Here is a 20,416-nt window from a genome sequence, read left to right as displayed (position 1 = left end):
CATCTCTTTAGATGTTATTTACATATCTGAAGAGAAAACACAATTGACCTCCAGGTCCAGGTGCTGCAGGCTTCCATGTAGACTCTGTCCAGAGAAAACCTGAAGGCCTAAACTTGAACTCTTCAAAAAAGAAATTTATCTGTCCTGAATGAACCTGTACTTGGATCCCGTATGTTAATACAGACTGGCCAGCCAATTTTGAAAATAAAAAACGTACATAACGTACACAAAAAAAATACGTTACGTACATAAAAAAAAGTAAAAAAACGTACAAGAACGTACATTCCTAATAAAAATAATTTAAATAATTTCCTAGTTACCTATTATCAATACATTTAAGTCTACTAGCAGCTACCTGCAAAGGAGAACCATAGCGAACTGACAGACACAAGATATCCTATTACTCTATTCAAAAGAACTAGCGTCTACGCTCCTAAAGGCCTCTAGGGGCACTTGAGGAGGAGAGAGTTAAATTCAATAAAAAAAAAAACATGGATGACAACATACATAAGTAGCGAAGCTCAAAAGTTATGTATAGACATCTGGAAAAAAAATTAACTTAAAATCAGTGAGCAATTAAAATTCATTTTTTGGGGGAGGAGGTAGTTTTTTTTCTAAAGTCAATTTCTCTTGGGAGGGTGGATGGTGATACTCTTCCCCAAAATAGTTATTATGTACAAAGTATATCCTATTATAAGGACCAGCGACTACGCCCTTAGAGGCCTCTAGAGGAACTTGATTAGGGGGGGGGGGGTTGAATTCAAAAACCCATTTTTTTTTATTTAAAAATAAAAAGTAAAAAACAAGGATGACAACATCCTTAAGTAGCGAAGCTCAAAAGTTATTGATGGAAATCTGGGAACTATATAAACTATAGAGTAGTGTCGTAAAAGATAAGCATTTAACTTATTTAAATAAATTACAAAACCTTTGAAAAATATATAATAACGTGAAAATCTAGGAATAAATTCAGCCCCCCAACCAATAAGCAAATCTCAATGAAATTTAGTGGAAGTATTAAGAATGAAAACTAATACAATCCCTTAAAATTACAACCGACTATCAGGAATATGAGTTGTGAAAATCACAAAAAACCTATACATCTAGGAATCGATCTAGCACTGCAACAAATAGACAAACCTTAAAGAAACTTTTTGAAAATATGTAGAATGTGAACTTATTCAATCAAAAAACAGGAGCCGAGAAAATCACATTTCTCCAATAGCATAACGGACTGACAAAGTGATTATAGAGTAGCTTCGCTAATAAATTTTTTAGTGAGGGAGGGGGAAGTAGACCATCCCCATTTCTGATTTCAATTTTAAAAAGAAAGAATAAATAGGGGAAGGGTGGTGATTTTTTTCTAAGAGTAGTTTCTCTTGGGAGGGTTGTTGTACCCTCTCCCAGGACCTATGAGAAGCTACCCTGTAAAGGAGAACCATATCGGTTTAGCGGTTAGCGAGAACCTTCGGTACAAATAAACTGACAGAGACATACATCCTGTTATTACGTACTAAGTATATTCTATTAAATAAAGTAGTAAGTTTTTGGTCTGATGCTTAAGATTTTCATAACTACTTCACACAGTTACTGAGAAAATAGCCTACAACCTCACAAAGATCATGTCGATTCAGCAGTTAGCGAGATTCTTCGTTACAGAAAAAAAGGATTTATAGGATAAACATATAATAGGATATAGGGTTATTTTGTCTATTGCTAAAGATCTCAGAAAATACTAGTCTTTAATACAAAGTAAATCAATGCCTGTCTGTCTAAAGCTTAAGATCTTGGTAACCGCTGAACAGATTGGGTTTTAAATTCTAATCTTCAGGGAATATATCTACTGGTCCTGTGGTAGTTTTAGGCTATTTTCTTAGAGTGTGGGAAACCCTACCTCCCAAAAAAATCAACCAACCCTCAATTTATTTTTGTAAACTAATGCAAATCAGCGGGGTGGGGGAACCCCCACCGCACCCTGGGGCGAAGCCTAAATGAAAAAAATAATCACAATCTTTTTCTATATTTTTTATTGACAAATTTCCAACAAACGATTCTATAAAAGAGGGGACGAAGCCTCTAGAGGCTAGGGGCGAAGCCTCTAATCCTAGTAGAAAGTAAAAAGCTTTAAGTGTCCCTCCCCCAAAGAAAATAGCAAAAAACCATCACAGGACTATTAGGTATATTCCGTGAAGAGTAGAGCCCAATAGGTTCAGTGGTTACTGAGATATTAAGCTTCTGATATACAGACGGACAAGCAGACAGACAGACATCATTCAACTTTGTATTATAGATAATACACTATTTTTGTAATACTTTTTGTACAAATACAAATAAATATACAAATACTTTTATACTTATATTTGATTCTTATTCTTTAAAAACTGAAGATACCAAAAAATAAGACTTCTTAATCCTAAACTGAGCACCATATGATATCTCGGAAAAGGGGGGGGGGGGGGAAATGTGGTGACTCGTGCCACGACATACCAGCAATTTTATTTTGGGTGCTACTCCCTTAGTTTTAGAGACAATTGGGTGAAATCTTTTGGGCTGGGTCACTAATTACCCCAACTAGAAGTATTTTTAAAAAAAAACGGCGGCGGGTCCGCCGCTCCCGCCGTTCGCCGCCATTTTCCGCCGCCGCCAAAAAAAAATTTTTTATTGCATTTCTCGCCGAATTAGGCAATTTGGAATCATTTGAGACCATGTTATTTTTTTCAAAAATTTTTCCCCTTATAACCAACCCTGCGGGGGGACTTAATCATTTTTTTCAAATTCTCGTTTATTAAGGTATATCTTAAATTCAGTGCTTCTCCTGTGCTTTTAAAGATATTGAAACAAAATCTTTTGAGGTAGATCAGTAAAAAATATTTGAATAAAAAATGGCGGCGGTACCGCCGCTCCCGCCGTCCACCGCCATTTTCCGCCGCCGCCGCCAAAATTTTTTTTATTGCATTTCTCGCCGAATTAGGCAATTTGGAATCATTTGAGACCATGTTATTTTTTTCAAAATTTTTTCCCCTTATAACCAACCCTGCGGGGGAACTTAGTCATTTTTTTCAAATTCTCGTTTATCAAGGTATATCTTAAATTCAGTGCCTCTACTAAGCTTTTAAAGATATTGAAACAAAATCTTTTGAGGTAGGTCAGTAAAAAAATATTTGAATAAAAAATGGCGGCGGTACTGCCGCTCCCGCCGTCAACCGCCATTTTCTGCCGTCGCCGCCAAAAATTTTTTATTGCATTTCTTGCCGAATTAGGCAATTTGGAATCATTTGAGACCATATTATTTTTTTCAAAAATTTTTCCCCTTACAAGCCGTCCTGTGGGCGGCGAAAAATGGCAGTGGATGGTGGGAGCGGTGGTACCGCCGCCATTTTTTATTCAAATATTTTTTTGCTGATCTACTTCAAAAGATTTTGTTTCAATATCTTTAAAAGCACAGGAGAAGCACTGAATTTAAGATATACCTTAATAAACGAGAATTTGAAAAAAATGACTAAGTCCCCCCGCAGGGTTGGTTATAAGGGGAAAAATTTTTGAAAAAAATAACATGGTCTCAAATGATTCCAAATTGCCTAATTCTGCGAGAAATGCAATAAAAAAATTTTTTTTGGCGGCGGCGGAAAATGGCGGCGAACGGCGGGAGCGGCGGACCCGCCGCCGTTTTTTTTGAAAGATACCTCTAGTTGGGGTAATTAGTGACCCAGCCCAAAAGATTTCACCCAATTATCTCTAAAACTAAGGGAGTAGCACCCAAAATAAAATTGCTGGTATGTCGTGGCACGAGTCACCACATTTTCCCCCCCCCCTTTACTTTTGAAAAAAATTATCGTAAAATCTATTAAAGGGGTAGTTGCATGAAATGCATTTAAACTTGAATTTAGTCAACTGCATATCTCTTTCTGTTAAATAGTTTAAACTATATCTATAGGACATATATTTCAAATCCATAAATTTAAACTGTAAGTTCTAATAACAAATATGCATAATTTACCTACATATTTTTGTTCTATGAAAATTTAAGATAATATTGAATTTATTTAATATAATACACCTATAGTTTTTGTTAAAATTTTCGTACAAAACATACAAATTACTTTTCTGCTAATATTTGATTCTTATTATTTTTTAAAAAAACGTAAAACGTACAAAAATACAAATTTCAAAATACGTTACGTACACATATCAAAATAACGTACAGAACGTACACAGATTCGATGCGTAACATACAAAACGTACACTCTGGCCAGTCTGTTAATATTATCCAAATAGATGTATATTCTGTTATATAAATAGACCTCTAAATCTTCATATAAGAAATTTGATTTTTTACCTGTCCAGAGTGGACCTGGAGGCCTGCAGGGCTTGACCCTGGGGGCTAACTTTCAATTTTCTTTCTTAGTATGTTAATAACATCCAAAAAGATGCATATTCTGTTTTATAGGTTGGCCTCTAACTCTTTAAACAAAAAATTTAAATTTTTACCAGTTCAGAGTGGACCTGGTGGCCTGCAGGACCAGAATTTGGAGGCCAATTTTATTTTTTTTTCTTCAGATATGTTAATAACACCCTGAAAGATGCATATTTTGTTTAATAAGTTGATCTCTAAATTTTACAATTTTTTACCTGTCCAGAAACCACCTTTTAGCCTGCAGCACCTGAACCTGGAAACTTATTAAATATAAGTGAACTACTACCCAAAAGTAAACTTTTATCCCAAATAACCTATAGTCTCACATTAATACCTAGATTAATAATAACTGAGTAAGCGAAAGTGGTAAAACTTCCCCCTCACCCTTAAGTTAATTATATGAAAAATAACTGATATTTAAATCATAATCACAAACAAAAATAAATTTTAAAGGATTTTCTTCATCTCTTTTTTACTGTAGAGCTTTATGCATTTTTGTCATATCACAGTATCTTTTGAGCCCCCCGCAGGGGCTAGAAATAGGAGAAGACCTATTGTGAAAATAAGACAAAACGCTCCTTGAGAGGCGTTGTCACAAAACTGATAATATTTGTTTTTTGTTATATAAATGTAATATTATATAGTATATATAGTAAATTTTGGTCAAGTAAAGTTAATAATATATAGTATATATAGTAAATTTTGGTCATATAGTATGATATAGTATCCAAATTCATCCTATATAGTATAAATAGTATATATAGTATGCAGTGGTCGCCCTGCATATCCCCCCTCCCCCTTACTTTGAAATAAATTAAAAATAAAAGGGGGAGGGGAGTTAGTTTTCCGCATGTTTTATACCTTAAATTAGGGCAGGTTTTTGGGTAGAGTAGCCCAACACTAACAGGGTTAAAACCCATGAGGTGCAGGGGTGTATATTCTGCACAAGATTTATTTTTTTCCCCCTGCTACAAAATTTTTTATTTTTCTTCCCCCCCTAGTTTATTCTCACCCAAGTAGGGGGAAAATGGAAAAATATTTAAAGAACTCTACATTTTATTTATTTTATCCCTCCTACCACACATTTTTAAAATTTTTTTTTCACCAAGGAGGGGGGGGGGGGGGGGGGAAATGGAAAAAATGTTTTCAGTTTTCTTAATTTTTGCATTTTTTTCCCCTCCAACCACTTATTTTTTATTCCCCCCCCCCCCCTGAGCAAGGGAACCCATGTAGAATATACACCCCTGATGAGGTGTATAAAAGCATAAAGAAACAAAATACCCCCCCACCCTCATTTCTATTTTATTTTAAAACTCGCTAGGCATTTTTAGAGAAAGGACCATTTGATTTTATGATAGTACTTTCATGAAACACAATTTTAAATACATATGATTTTATTTTTTTGATGAATTTGATAGGATAAATGTAATTTTATGGCTATTAAGATATATTACCTATTTAGTTTAAAATTAACCAAAAAGAGCGTTTATATTACTAGTTAAATTAAAATCATCATCAAATTTTTTTTGTCATGGAGATAAATATAAATAAAAATTAAATACTAACTATTACAATAAATATATTAGGTAGGTATGCAATTAAAATTTGATAAAATATACATTAATGTTAAATATTACTACAATACAATATCATATGGAATAAATACTAGAATAGTATTATAGACAGCTTTCCGCTGATATTAAAATCATAATTATAAGATTAAACCAGTTGTGTTTGTTGGCCTAGAGGGGCCGTAGTCCCGGAATAACAAAACTGGTGTTAATCTGATGATTTTCATTTTAATATTCGTGGAAAATTTGTATGTAATACAACGCTATACATGATTTTTTAGTATGGCTGATAACCGGTTCTAATCCAGTGGATATTAATAGGTTTCGAAGCCATACTGGAATAAAAGAGGGGTATGTTTCTGGTAGAATCCGTAAAGGTGTGTGTTTTAAGGCTTAAAAATAGTAGTAGAACGACAATATTCACTAAATATGTGTATTTCTTATTGAAAAGAACTATAGACAAATTTTTTTTTTAAAGTTAACATAAATTTATATCGTTCTACTACTGTTTTTTACTTATAACATATAATCTTTACGGATTTTACCAAAAACCTACCCCTCTCTTTATAAATTACTAATGCCAGAGTTAGAAGTTTAAATATTTGTCTCGAAAATTGTGAGCGTATTGTGTTTATACTAAAAACTTGCAGGGATCTAAATGGTTTAAACAATGACCGATGAGTTGATATACATCACCAATGATGGAACATAAATTTACCCCTTCTGTGAAATACAGTTAGTGTTTGAAACGTTTGACACAAACTAAAAGAAACAACTAATCAAACTACAACAAAGTCTCCAAGATTAAAATAGGAAACGTTATTATAGTACGTTAGGGACTTGTGTAATTAACAGACCCAATGTTCCCTCCCTTGTAAATACCATGAATATGCAGTTGAATATTGCTCACTTATTCCGAGACACATAAAAAACTCCTCTCTCTTCCAAAAATTACTAAGTGCAACTAAGATAAGATATCACAGTGTAAATCCATCACTCACCAGATTTTTAAAAATCCCCCAAAACACGTATGACAGCATTAAGATTATCGAGAAATCAAGTATAATATTATAAAATACAATCTTTTAGCCCCAGGGACAAAGGACAAGGACAGACAAAAGGTTAAATGTGTGCAAAATAATCTGAAACATTTAATTTTAATTACTAAAACTCTATTATAAAATGAATCTCAATTTTTAATTAAAAATCATTTCTTTTAGTAGATTTAATTCTCTAGGTATAATGCAATGTTATATATAAAATAAATTGGATTTTCATTAAGAATTTATGGGAAGACTAGAATATTACTAAAATTTGCAAATCGTTAAATACAACTAACAAAAACACAATTAAAATTAGAAACGCAGCAACAACAATTTGGAATTTTTCATCATATTGTAGTTTTCGAGAAAAATTGAACTTTTGTTCCTTATTTTAGGTTAGTTTCAGAAGGGATGATTTAGAACAGCGTGACATTTTTTAAATAATCAGACCTCCATTATTATTGAGTAGCTACGCAAATAAAGAAACTAGATAACTGAATTAATTGATACTTACAATCCAAAAAAATATTTACTAAATAATAAAATTTTTATTTATCAGCCTGTTTAGCTTGTAGTGTGACTAAATCTCCCAGATAGAGTGCAGCTGTTTTTCTTACTTCCAAATCTGGATCCTAGGGGGAAAAAATTATGTAATCAACTTGTTAGGTTCTCCTTTACAGGGTAGTTTCTCATAGGTCCTCGGAATATTTATTAATATTTGGGGTGAGGGACCCACCACCCTCCCACCCCACCTAAAAACCAAATTTTTAAAAAATGGGGGAGAAGGCGAGCCATCCGTCTCCCCCCCCCCCGTATTTTTTTACTTTTTATTTTCAAATTTTAAATAAAAAGAATTAAAGTAGTGTCGTTTACACCCTACACCCTATTTATTAGACTTTCCTATCAGTTATTTTGTTTTTTAGTTACAATAAGGTCAATAAGCGTTCATAGCGAACTAAAGGTAAAAAATACACCGAAACAATAACAATTAACATCCAGCTAAACTGCATTAGACTGAAGAGGGTGCCATGTTTACCAAAATATATTTCAAAATAAATCTATAAACGAAAGACTAAAGTTTATCAATTTCAATACCTTTAAAAGGTCCAGAGTGCCACCAAGAACACTAGAAAACATTTCTTCTCCTGCGTCCATATTAACATCTTTACATACTACTTTACATGCTAATATCACAGCGTTTCTCCTGAATAAATTATTTTACTGTAATTGTTGTCAATAAAGAAAAGAAAACAATATCTAAAAGTAGCTATAATGATAAAAAGTTGAAAAGCAAATAGTTCACCTTGATTAGAAAAATATTATTATGTCTGAGATTGTTAAAAGTATCAGAGAGTATTTCAAAGAAAAGCCTATTTATATTATATTTACTCAGGGACAATGACCGATAAGTTGATGTACATCCCCAATGATGAGGCACAATATTCCCTTTTCTGTAGATTAATATTATTGGTTGAAACATTTGGACAAAATTCATTAAACGTCCCCAAAGTTGTTAAGCCAACGAATAAGAAAACATAAATAAAACTTTGGGGACTAGTGTAATAAACAACACAATGTCCCCTCCCTCCCTGAGCAGAGCAGTAATACTCCCGAAAAAAAAAACATGACCCTACCTCAAGCAAGGATTACTGCTTCTAAAGTATCCCAAACATTGTCCCAGACAACTTTCTAGCATGCTCAGCAAAGCCTCTCCCATCACAGCTTTCTCCATCAGCTGCTCGAATCCCTTGTTCACCTTGTACCTGCAAATTTGTTTTAAAATTATTGGTTGAAAAGTTTGGACATTTTCTAGTATGACCAATCAAATTCAATGGAAGTATCTTAAGTTGTTGTTAATAGGATAAAGTGGTTTTAAACTTTGGGTACCAGTGTAATTTAAAGTCCCATGTACCCTCCCTCCCTCCATGACATTAATACTAATTTAATACTTTCATCATAAGATTATTGAAACCCCCACCTTTATTTTTCATTTATTTAAGTAGATAGGGTTCAGTTCTCAATAAGCACTTTGTGGGAAAGCAATGAGAAAATTAATCAAACATTTTTCTCGGAAACTAAGATTGTTTTCTTACTTGGTCAAATAATCCGCAAGTTCAGGTTGACCGCACAGGTTGGCAATAGTCTCGAGAGCCTCCAGACAGGCAGTTCTGGTACCAGAGTGGTCGCAGTTAGAATATAACAGGATCGGGCCTAAAAATTAAAAAAATGTCACCCAACATTTTTTCACTAAATCTATTTAAAACTAAAATTGAAAATAGAGGGTCAACTTGAATCTAAGAGACCTTTTTGGAAAGCTCTTTGAATATAATAGGTAATAATAGGTAATAAGCATAGTTGTGCAATTCACCTCTTTAGACATTGCACATGAAAATTGAGAGTAGTGTGAAGTTGCATTAGGAATATTTAGCGTGGTTTGACCTTAAATCTTAAAATGGCCTCGGCAATATCTTGCAAGAAGGAACAGCTAGGATTCTGTTCTCATCTGATTCTAACACCAAATAGGGCTTAAATATATGGGACATTTTTAAAATATAAATTTCGGTTAAGAAAGGGTATTTATTATAAATAATAATAATAATTATACCTATAACAGTCTGACAGAGATCCAAGTACTGTGTCTTGAAAGCCGGTTCTTGTGCAAACTTGCTCAGCCTGCCGTACAATTGTACGGCCGCAGCTCTGTGCTCGTTGCTACTCATCTCCAAGTATGGCCGTACCTGAATAGATACAAGGATAAAAACAGGTCATGTAGCGACAGTAAATAAATTAGACAATAGAGTAAACAAATATGAACTACAATCATTGATATCGCTATCTATATTTAAAAAGCAGAATATTGTTTAGAAATCTTTTCAAAAACTGTCTTGAGTAGATGTTTACATTGGTAATTCTTCATTTTTAGCTTTTTAAGACATGATGCTTAACAACTTAACTTATTCTTAATCGTCAAAAGAATCACCATTACCTTTAGGCTAACAAGATCGATAGAATTCTCGACGACACCCTTGGGTAGGTGGACAATCACTAATGCAAGGCCTCTCAATGCTGTCAGAGAAACATCCGATGATTTTTCATCCTCTATCCCAGTTATGAAAGCACTCATTACGTTCTAAATAATAAATAAAACTTAAGAAGATTACCTTTCATGTAATATATTTCCTTTTTGAAATGAAACAAAAAAGAGAACTGTCTACTCTTTTCGAATAAGGACCCATTTTAGAACCTGTAAATTATTCATGGCTTCGGTAACGACAAATATCCACTCGTAGTTTAATGACAATTTTTCACGAATAAAAAAATATCAGTTTAATAGGTTTACGCCTTCGGGGCCAACTAAACTGGAGTTATTCTTATATTTTTTTATTTTAATATCCGCGGAAAGCTAATATTCTACTTAAAGCTTAAGAAAATAGCCAAGATACGCAAAATTTAGTTTGAATAGACGCGCATTACATAAAGATCTTCTAGTGCTTTTAGTCGAAAACAATTAAAAATCGCAAAAATTGCAAAAGAGCATGTTACTTTTGATACGCAAAAACATAAGCCATTTAAACAAAAAGTGACACACTTATTTTAATCGTCACTAGGGCCATACAAATAAAAAAAGTTAAATTGGTAGAAAATGTAAAAACTAACAGCATAAAACACAACTTACTTCTGCTAAAGTATCAATATCCGACATAGTACAATGTTGAATCCCAATCAGACCTTCCAATGCCAATTCTCTGGATTTAGGCTGAGGGTCTAAAAAAATAAAGTTAAATCTTTCTGAATCTCGAAATAAATTGACAGAAAACAAAAACATATGTAATGTATTAAAAAAGTAAAAAATCTGTAAAAGACTAACTTAAAGATTTATGAAAAGAAAAACAAGGATGACAACATTCATAAGTGGCGAAGCTAAAAAAATCATGGAATGGACAAACTTACAAAGTTTTTAGACCGACAGTCAGACTGACAAAACACTATAGAATAGATGTGCATATGTAAAATTAATCTTCGCTAAAGATTTCAGCTATCTATCTTCAAACCCAGCTGAGAAAATCACTTTCCCCCATAGCGTTACAGACAGACAAAGTGAATTATAAGAGTAGCTTCGCCGAGAAAATCACGTTTCCCCCCATTACGATGCAGACAGACAAAGTGAATTATAAAATGAACATACCTGAAACAGATCTTAATAATGTGGTTAATACAGAAGTTAACAAAACTCTGTCCCCTCCTCCTTTCTCCTAAAAAACATTGAACATTTAAAATACATATTTTCCAAAAGACAAATAAGACCAAAAGGGAAATATCAAAAAAATAGTTCTTAAAAGTTTGCGAATTTAATAAGCACACGAATACTTATAATAAAGTAAAAGGATTTTGTTTGTTTGTTTGTCTGTACCGAAGAATCTCGCTAACCGATGAACCGATCGAGTTCTTCTTTGCAGGGTAGCTTCTTATAGGGAACGGGAAGGTTTATAATTATTTTAGGGGGGGGGGGGGGGGGGTTACCACCACCCTTCCAAGAGAATTCACAAAAAAATCGAAAAAATCTTAGCCACGTCTGCAAGCACACTGTGATTTTCCTGATGTGATCAGGCGCTACCATTTCACAGTGTGGCTTCGAAACCGACCAATATCCGCTGGATTAGAACTGGTTTCCAGTCATACTAAATATCATGTATAACATCGTATTACAGAAAGTTTTTCACGAATATAAAAATAAAATCATAAAATTAATAAATAGGTAGGGCCTTCGGCCTCTCGGAGATAACTAAACTAGTTTTTTCATTTTTCATTTTAATATCCTTGGAGAGCTGTCTATAATACGATGCGAATATAAATATCAAGCTAACCTTAGCCACGTCAGCAAGCACACTGATGCTGATCTCCCTGATGTGATCAGGCGCATTACCATTACACAGTTTGGCTTCAAACCCGATTAATATCCGCTATATTAGAACCAGTTCTACTAGATATCATGCATAGCATCGTATTACAGAAAGTTCTCCACGAATAATAAAATAAAAATCATAAAATTAAGTTTTGTTAGATCAGGACTTCGGCAACAAAACTAGTTTTATTACTGTTGATTTTACATTTTAATATCCTGTCTATAAGCTGTCTATAATACGATGTGAAAATAACTATAAAACTAACCTTAGCCACGTCAGCAAGCACACTGATGCTGATCTCCCTGATGTGATCAGGTGCATTACCATTACATAGTGGCAGCAGGGCAGACACACACACTTGCACAAGATGACCAGCGTGGATAACCAAGGATTTTACAACTCTTGTCATGATTTGCCTAAATATATAAACAGTCTTTGAGCATTCATGCTTTAAAACATTAAACAAGTTTTAGCTGAAAACAAAATCAAATGTCAACTAAAAAACATGGGTAATATTAATGTAAATCTCAATATGCATTATTGAGGTTTTTGATTGTCAGTTTATATATCGATAACCACAGAACCGATTGGGTTCTCCGTTATAGTGAAGCTTCATTTGGTCTCGAGGCTAATTCAATTTTTAAGTATTGAAGTCTTGCCAAAAGTTTAGACTATTTTCTGACCACTACCACCCTCTCATATGATGAAGGAAGATTGGGTTATTATATATTTAGGAATTCTTAAAACTTGTTCTCCCCCCTCTCTTTTTCGTTTCCCCTTTATTTGCGTAGTATTGATAGTCTACGAGTGTTTATACAAATGCGCCAATTTTTCATTTTTATAAAAAATGACATCTGTTTGGTTTTCCAGTACAATTAAGCTTTTTTTAGGTACAGGGAAGGTTTTTAACTAATTTGGGAGAGCGTATCTAAACCTTCCCAATTTAAAATCCCCCCCACCAATTTTTTAAAAATATTCCTTATTAAAACTCAAATTAAAAAGTAGAAGGGCGGTTGACTTATCCCCCTCCCACCTTAAGAACACCTAGAGGCTTCTAGTGGGCATTGCCCCTAGTCTCTCTTAAAATAAGAGCTATGTATTGCATTTTTTTTTCAATTAGGTGTTTGATCACGAATTGCATATGGTAAACATATTTTTCTTATTTAATTGTTAGCCTAATAAGATAAAAGTTAAGCTTGAAAATTGTTTTAATAGCTATTATTATTATTACATTTTTAAAAAAAACATGAAAATTGAGATCAAAATTTGCGTATCTTTTGTACTCATTTGCGTCATTTCTATCTTCGGAATTTTCTTACCCGTCATCCTCTCATATACAGAGCCCCTCGATGCAAGGGAAGCAGCGGTCATATAGTTTATGATAAAAATACGAAACATAATTTGATAGAAGTAAAACGTTTTCTTTTTTATTGGCTTAACAACTTTGGGGACTTTATTGAATTTTGATTGGTTGGTTGATTTAGTTGAGTGTCAAAACGTTTCAACCGTTAATTGTAATCTTTCGAAGGGGTAATTTTGTGTATCATCATTAGGGATGTACATCAATTTATCAATCTGTCATTGTCTTACCCCTTTAGATCCCCTTTAAACATAAGTTATGTAAATAACGCCTGCTAAGTAAACAAACTATATTCTTACCTCAGATTGAAAATATTTCCCAGTGTATGATCAGTCTTAATTTCATGCGCCACTACCAAACAGTTTATGGATGAGAAGAGACTGCGTAGACACTCTAGGGCAAGGATGAAGGGTGACAGAGTTATGATAGACCCCGTTTCAGATTTCCTGAAATAATAACGGCGTAAAATATTTTCCTGTCTTTTGCAGTTACAACTTACTTACCTAGACATTTTAGTAATCTAAAAATGAGATAATTGTAGTATTTTAAAATAGGTATATATTTGGATTATAAATTAGATTTTAAGTTTTATTAATAAAATCTTAAGATTGGTTGGCTATGGGATCTTTAATTGTATCTTAATTGGGTTGCTCAACCTAGAAGTATTCAAAAAACAATAACTACAGATGGGGTAATATTTTAATAATAATTGGAGGTGAACATCAATTAACTGTCTTATCCCTTAAGATCTTTAAGTAAAACATGAAAGGTTAAGGACATATTGGATTAGATTGTCCCCAAAGTTTCATAAACACATTTTCTCATTAGTTGGCTCTAGAAACTTTAATTGAATCTTATTTGGCTAGTTCAAACTAAAAGTGTCTGCCAAAAAAACAATAATCTTAAATACAGAAGGGGTACTTTGCTATTAATAATTAAAAGTATACAGCAATTAACTGTCTTATCCCTTAAGATCTCTGAAAAAAAAACATAGAACCTTACCTAGATTCAAACTTAGCGCTGACAAAGTGCGCTGCCATGGTGACCAGATGTGCAAATATCTTGCCAAACTCCTGCCTGTACAATGGATGTAAAATAAACATGGATATTATGATAGGGGAAAATGGTCTTCAATTGAAGATACTAACATAGACAATACGAGCAGCCAAAACAACAACAACATTGATCAGTTCATACATCCAGTAAGGGGTGAGGGGTGTGGGTTAAGGAGTGGATACAAAACCGCGACAGTTACAAAACCGCGACATTACAAAACCGCGACAATAGCAAAACCGCGACATTACAAACCACGAATGTTACAAAACCGCGACATTACAAAAGACCAACATTCAAAAAGTCTTAATGCTAGAAGGTCATGGCCGCAGCACTCGGCCCCCTGGCCTGCCTAGTCGCGGGCGCTTGACCCACTTGCCTATAACCTAAGCTAACCTTACCTAAATATTAAAGATTTGAAAAAAATCTACCAACCACTTTTTGTAAAATCCACGAAATTCTAAATTATAAATAAGTTAATGTACATTAAACATTCATACATAGGTTAGGTTAGGTTATAGGCCAGGGGGCCGAGCGCCCGCGGCTAGGGAGGCCAGGGGGCCGAGTGCCCGCGGCCATGACCTTAAGCATTAAGACTTTAATTTTTCGCGGTTTTGTTATTGTCGCGGTTTTGTAATGTCGCGGTTTTGTTACATTCGCGGTTTTGTAATGTCGCGGTTTTGTAATGTCGCGGTTTTGTTATTGTCGCGGTTTTGTTTGTCGCGGTTTTGTATCCACTCCGTGGGTTAAGTGGGTGAATGGGAGGGTCGTTATTTTAGCCAGCTACAAATTTCACCTAGAGTACATAAAAATCTGGTGTAATATCCAAATAATAATAAATCCATTGCCTGCACAGGGACTCGAGCTTGTGTGTGTCCATGAGGGTGGTGAAGCCGGCTATACTCGCCAGCGAGATGTGTTCCGCCATTAATTGTCCTAAAAAAGTAAAAATGTTAAATATTAAATACTAGGGTTGGGCCGGATATCCGGTGTGGCCGGATATCCGGCCATTTTCAATATCCGGCCAGATACCGGATATTGAAACTATCCGGCCGGATATCCGGCTCTATAATTTTTTATACTTTACACCAAAAATCTCTGCTTTTTAAAATCTTAAATGGCTATAATTTTCTTATTATTGAAGCTAGAAGAACATTTTTTCTGAATAAGTTTAACTTAATGCAAAGGGGGGAGGCGGAAGTGACATTTTTTAAAACCAAAACTGAAATTCAAAGGAACTCAACTAAATAAAGAGTTACAGCTCGAATATTTGACATGGCAGTTGCTTTAAAGAGGTACAATATGGAACTATGAAGAATTGGAGACGGAATCGCCGCTCCCGCCGAAAACCACCGTTTCCAGCCAGTATGGTTTTACTAGAAGTATGATGCCGTTTAATATATTTGCACTTGACAATTGCGATTTTTTTAATATTGACAATGAAATATTTGAAATATTGCAAGTGTGAAAATATAAAGGAAATTTTTATGAAAAAAAAATTATCTCCGATGATTAAAAATTGTCTAATTTGGCGAGAAAAGCAAAAAAAGTTTGGCAGAAAACGGCGGTTTTTGGCGGGAGCGGCAGTTCTTCACAGTTCCATATTGTACCTCTTTGAAGCAACTGCCATGCTAAATCTAAGAGCTGTAACTCTTTATTAAGTTTAGTTCCTTTGACTTTTAGTTTTGGTTTCAAAAAGTGTCACTTTCGCCCCCTCCCTTTATATAAGATTTCTGAAGAAATTTTTTTTTACTACTTTAATATCTGGTAATTTGGCCGGTTACCGGATATCCGGCATTCGAAATCAGCCGGATATCCGGTATCCGGCATAAAAAGTATCCGGCCCAACCCTATTAAATACATCCAAAAAAGCAAATCTCGTAATACTAAATAAACTATAGAATGTGTGTGCACGTGCAGAGTTATAAAGGGATAAGACAATTCCCGATAATTTTATGTATATTCCCAATGATCCTACAGAAAACATTACCCCGTATGTAGATTACAATTCGGGGTTGAAAGTTGAAACGTTTGGACACTCAACTTAAAGAACGAAACAATCAAAATTCAGGAAAGCCCCCAAAGTTGTTGAGCCAACGAATATAAAAACGTTTTCATTGTTTATTGTTATTTTACTCTTAAGAACCCAAGTAGGGTCATAGTAAGAGGTCTGAATAACTAGGCCAAAGTCTGAATATGACTATCAAAACTTTGGGGACTAAGGTAATAGGCAGCCCAATGTCTCCTCCCTCCCTCAGAATTTGCCTTTTTGTTATTTAGAACCATCAAAAAATTTACAAATGCGTAATTTCAAGCGGACGGACAAAGTAAGTTAACAATAGATGTTCCATCTATAATACAAAGTAGAACGATGTTTTTATAAAAAGGAATCTTCACAAAAACATTTAATCGTTCCTTACCGACGAACGGACATTTATAGAGTAGAGAGATTTTATCTCATTTTAAGGTTAAAAATTTTAGATTTGGTGATCTTACCTGAAGGAAGCATTTTAACAGGTTGTTCAGAACCAATCTCCAGCAGAATATCAAAAACATCCTGGGACAACTTGGAATCCTCTGCTATCTGTGCCCAGATAAGCTTGCAGGATCTGTAAACAAAGCATAGAAAATTAGCCTAAAACCTGATCAACACCTAAACATTTAAATCAAGTATGTGAAAAATTGTTTTTCAAGAAATTATATCACATAAAAAACCCTAAAACTATCTTTGGACCTATAAGAAGCTTCGCTGTAAAATGGAACCATATCGGTTCAGCGGTTAGCGATGTCCTTCACTACATCATACAAAAAAGCTTACTACATAATAGGATTAAGATTATAAGGAATCTCCTATTGAATGCTGTAAGGTTGTCTACCTGTCAAAAGGAAGTTCTGTTCTTAGCAAGCTTGTGACAACGCCTCTGCAGTTGTGAATTGCTAGATGTTTAACATTTGTAGCAACCTAAATTAATGAAAAGGATAAAAACTCACATTTTTGCTGAGAAATGTCAAAGATTCTTCTGATTGTTGAAAACTAAGGGTTTTGATCCATTTGGTTAAGTAGGGGGGGGGGGGGGGGGTTCCAGAAGAATTCCCCCCCCCCCCTCCCCCTCAACTTTTATAGGGGGTGGAGGACAATTTAAAAATATTTCAAACTAAGGAAATGGCATACAAATAGCCTAAAACTACCTCAAGACTTAAATCTTAAAAAAATAGCCTAAAACCATCCCCGGACCTATGTAAAGCTTCCCTAAAATAGGGAGCTTAAGCTTCATACAAAAAAACCTTTCTACTTTGTAAATTGAATGTCTCCTACCTTAGGCAAATAATCACTAGTTTCATCACCAGACATAACTGTCATCTTAAAATGAAGCTTGCTTGCTAGTCCTGTAGTCATTGAATAACAACTATAGATGATTGATCCGGGGATCTTAAGAGATGAAAAATTTATTTACACACTCCCAATGATTACAAACAAAGTTACCCTTTCAGTGAGTTAAAACTATTAGCCAAAACCTTTGGACACTCAACTTTATTCATCCAACCAATGAAAATTGAATAAAAGTTAAATAATTTTAATCGGTTCCAATATAGAAACTTCAAAACCTATCATTGCCCGCTGGATTAGAACAGGTTCTCGGCAATACTGAGAAATTATGTATGGAATCGTATTACAGACAATTTTCCACGAGTAATAAAATAAAATCATAAAATTAAAACCAGTTTTGTATGTCTGTTGGCGCGGGCCTATAATTCGATGCGAAAAATAACTATTCCTACGTTTACCTAATTACCTAATATTTCCTTTAAATCATTTGGACTATTTTTCTATGGGCAGATTTAGCTACATGTTTGATCATCTATAATTATCAATGCCTGGAATATTTTGAAATATTTCTGATCCACGGGCGTTAACAATTCCCTCAAATACTGCTATACATCCTGCCACGCTTGGCGCCTGAAGAAATTAAAAGTTTATATCAATCCTTATATAAGGATTATTATGTCAATTGTCAGTCCATCTGTCTATTGACCTCTCGATCGATTTATTTTTTTAGAATGCTTAATTCATGAGTTTTAATCTATTTGAGGAGGGTTGATCAACGCTCCAATTATAAAACACCCTTGGAAAAAATCCCCCCCCGTCCCTCCCCCCCCAAGAAATAAAATTACTGCTTGGAAGGTGCGTAAAATCACTTGCTCTCGTTTCCCTTTACTATACTCCTAAACTTTTTAATATGTCATAAATACATCCTGTACAATTCTATCATGCTTTTTGATTAAAATAAACAATAGTTAGCTTGTTTAAGGCGCAAGGGGACATTTGGCTGTTTCTTACGCTAGTCCCCAAAGTTTTAATAACATTTTCTTATTCATTGACAACATTGGGGACTTTTGTTCATTAAGTTAAGTTTCCAAACGTTCCAGCCACTAATATTTTAATCTACAGAAGGGATATATTGTATAGTTATTGGGGTGAACATAAATTATCGGCCATTGTCTTATCCCTTTAGATCCCTAATGTATAATACGTTTACTGTTATAAGAAGACTTTTACCTGAGAATCGAGCAAAGCATCTCCAAGGCTATCCAACAACGTGAGTACATGATGATGTTGAATTCTCTCATTCAGCACTCCCACCAAGGTATCACTAATTGCCGGCTGATCCAGCCTTCCCGCATTTATGGCAATGTTATTGCAACGCTCATTCAGAGCGTTCAGCTGTTCGATGGATTGTTCCACGGTTTCCGGGGCGAGGCCGTTGTAGATGCCAAGTATACGGAGGACGTATTGGAGACAGTTCAGGGCAGTTTTGCGTACACTTAAGGCTGGATCGTGACATCTTAAGTAAACATTTTTGTTGAATGGATGACGGCATTGACAAAAAATATACATACGTATCAGGGAGTAAGGGAGGGGACAATGGATCGAATATTCAATTTTTAGGAGTCTCAGACTTTGGGTACTGGTATAAAGGGAATGTGCACGAATACAGCAGATTCTGACTGACTTTGGGTACTTGCGCATCAATGCCCCGCTAACTAGCTGAGCTAGTTTTGAATATGCAGACAGAAAAATTTGTTATTAATGGCTGGTTTTAGCAAATATTTTTTCCCAAGAAAATGTCATTTCATGTATAGAAACTCTACTGTGATATTTATGTATTAAATAATCTAAGAACCGCTTGAATTTAGTGTCCGTTATAAATATATTATAAGGGTTGAGGTAGTTCTAAACAAGATTTTTCTAGTGATAATTTAATTTTCAAGTAATGATTTTTTTCTTAGAACTAATTTTGTTCTAAATTAGGTTACCATGATCCCTTTACAATTTTGGTAAAATTTTCTTGATAAATCTGGTTTTCATTGCTTTTCAGCGAACCCTCTTAAATTGAATTAATTGCCCATTGTCCCCTCCCTTACTCCCTGCATACGTATAACTAAAAAATCGATTAATATTTGCGCCTTTAGTTTTAAATGAGAAACTTCTGAAGTTCTGACATTTAATGACTTACAAATAAAAATTAGAAAGTTAAGAAGCAGCACTACTTCAAATATTTTATTCAAAAATTCAATTTCAAAACAAAAATATGACTACAAATTTTTGTCTTGAAATGGATTGTTATTTAAAAAAACAAAAACAATAACGGTACTGACTAAAGGCTTATTTGACTTGTACCGTAGCCTTCTCATATAATAGTTATTTATCGCAACGTATTAAAGACAGCTTTTCACGGACATTAAAATGAAAAATTAAAAACCCGAGGAGCCAAGGGCCTGGACTTACAAAACTGGTATTAATTTTATGATATTTATTTTAATATTCGTGAAATTTTTCTGAAATACGAAGCTATACATGATTTTTAAATATGGCTAAGAACCAGAAAATAAATTACCTCGCAACGATAGCACCAATCATGTAAGGCCCGGGAGTAAAGTTAGAGGGTGAACCTACCCCCAACCTGACATTTTTGGAGTAAACTTCCAATGCACCCCGCAATATTGTTACTGACAACTCCCTACATTACATATTCGTTCATAGATTTAAAATTTTACAAAATACATTTTGG

General features: G+C 34.3%; 1 protein-coding gene across 4 annotated transcripts; it reads right to left on the bottom strand.

Moving 5' to 3' along the window:
• Positions 1-5,775: 5,775 nt before the first annotated feature.
• LOC145324842 (maestro heat-like repeat-containing protein family member 1) lies at positions 5,776-20,366 on the bottom strand. 4 transcript variants are annotated; one of them, XM_080167530.1, is made up of 19 exons: positions 20,243-20,366; positions 18,904-19,189; positions 18,222-18,303; positions 17,662-17,732; positions 17,222-17,307; positions 16,842-16,954; positions 15,194-15,281; positions 14,295-14,369; positions 13,592-13,738; positions 12,198-12,348; positions 11,215-11,281; positions 10,705-10,793; positions 10,015-10,158; positions 9,634-9,766; positions 9,122-9,239; positions 8,663-8,791; positions 8,124-8,232; positions 7,543-7,660; positions 5,776-6,284 (listed from the first exon to the last, which is right to left on the bottom strand). In XM_080167530.1, the coding sequence occupies exons 1-18, from the start codon at positions 20,263-20,265 to the stop codon at positions 7,577-7,579; spliced, it is 1,995 nt and encodes a 664-aa protein (XP_080023656.1). In that variant the 5' UTR covers positions 20,266-20,366; the 3' UTR covers positions 5,776-6,284; positions 7,543-7,576. The 4 variants fall into 4 exon arrangements, with proteins under 4 accessions (XP_080023656.1, XP_080023657.1, XP_080023659.1 ...); XM_080167531.1 differs by having other exon boundaries at positions 5,776-6,107; XM_080167533.1 differs by having other exon boundaries at positions 5,776-6,100.
• Between the last annotated feature and the right edge of the window lie 50 nt (positions 20,367-20,416).

This window comes from Acartia tonsa, chromosome 7 (genome assembly GCF_053477335.1).
Source record: "Acartia tonsa isolate MP-2025a chromosome 7, ASM5347733v1, whole genome shotgun sequence".
Classification (NCBI taxonomy): Eukaryota; Metazoa; Arthropoda; class Copepoda; order Calanoida; family Acartiidae; genus Acartia; species Acartia tonsa.
This window is presented reverse-complemented; position numbering and strand designations above follow the sequence as displayed.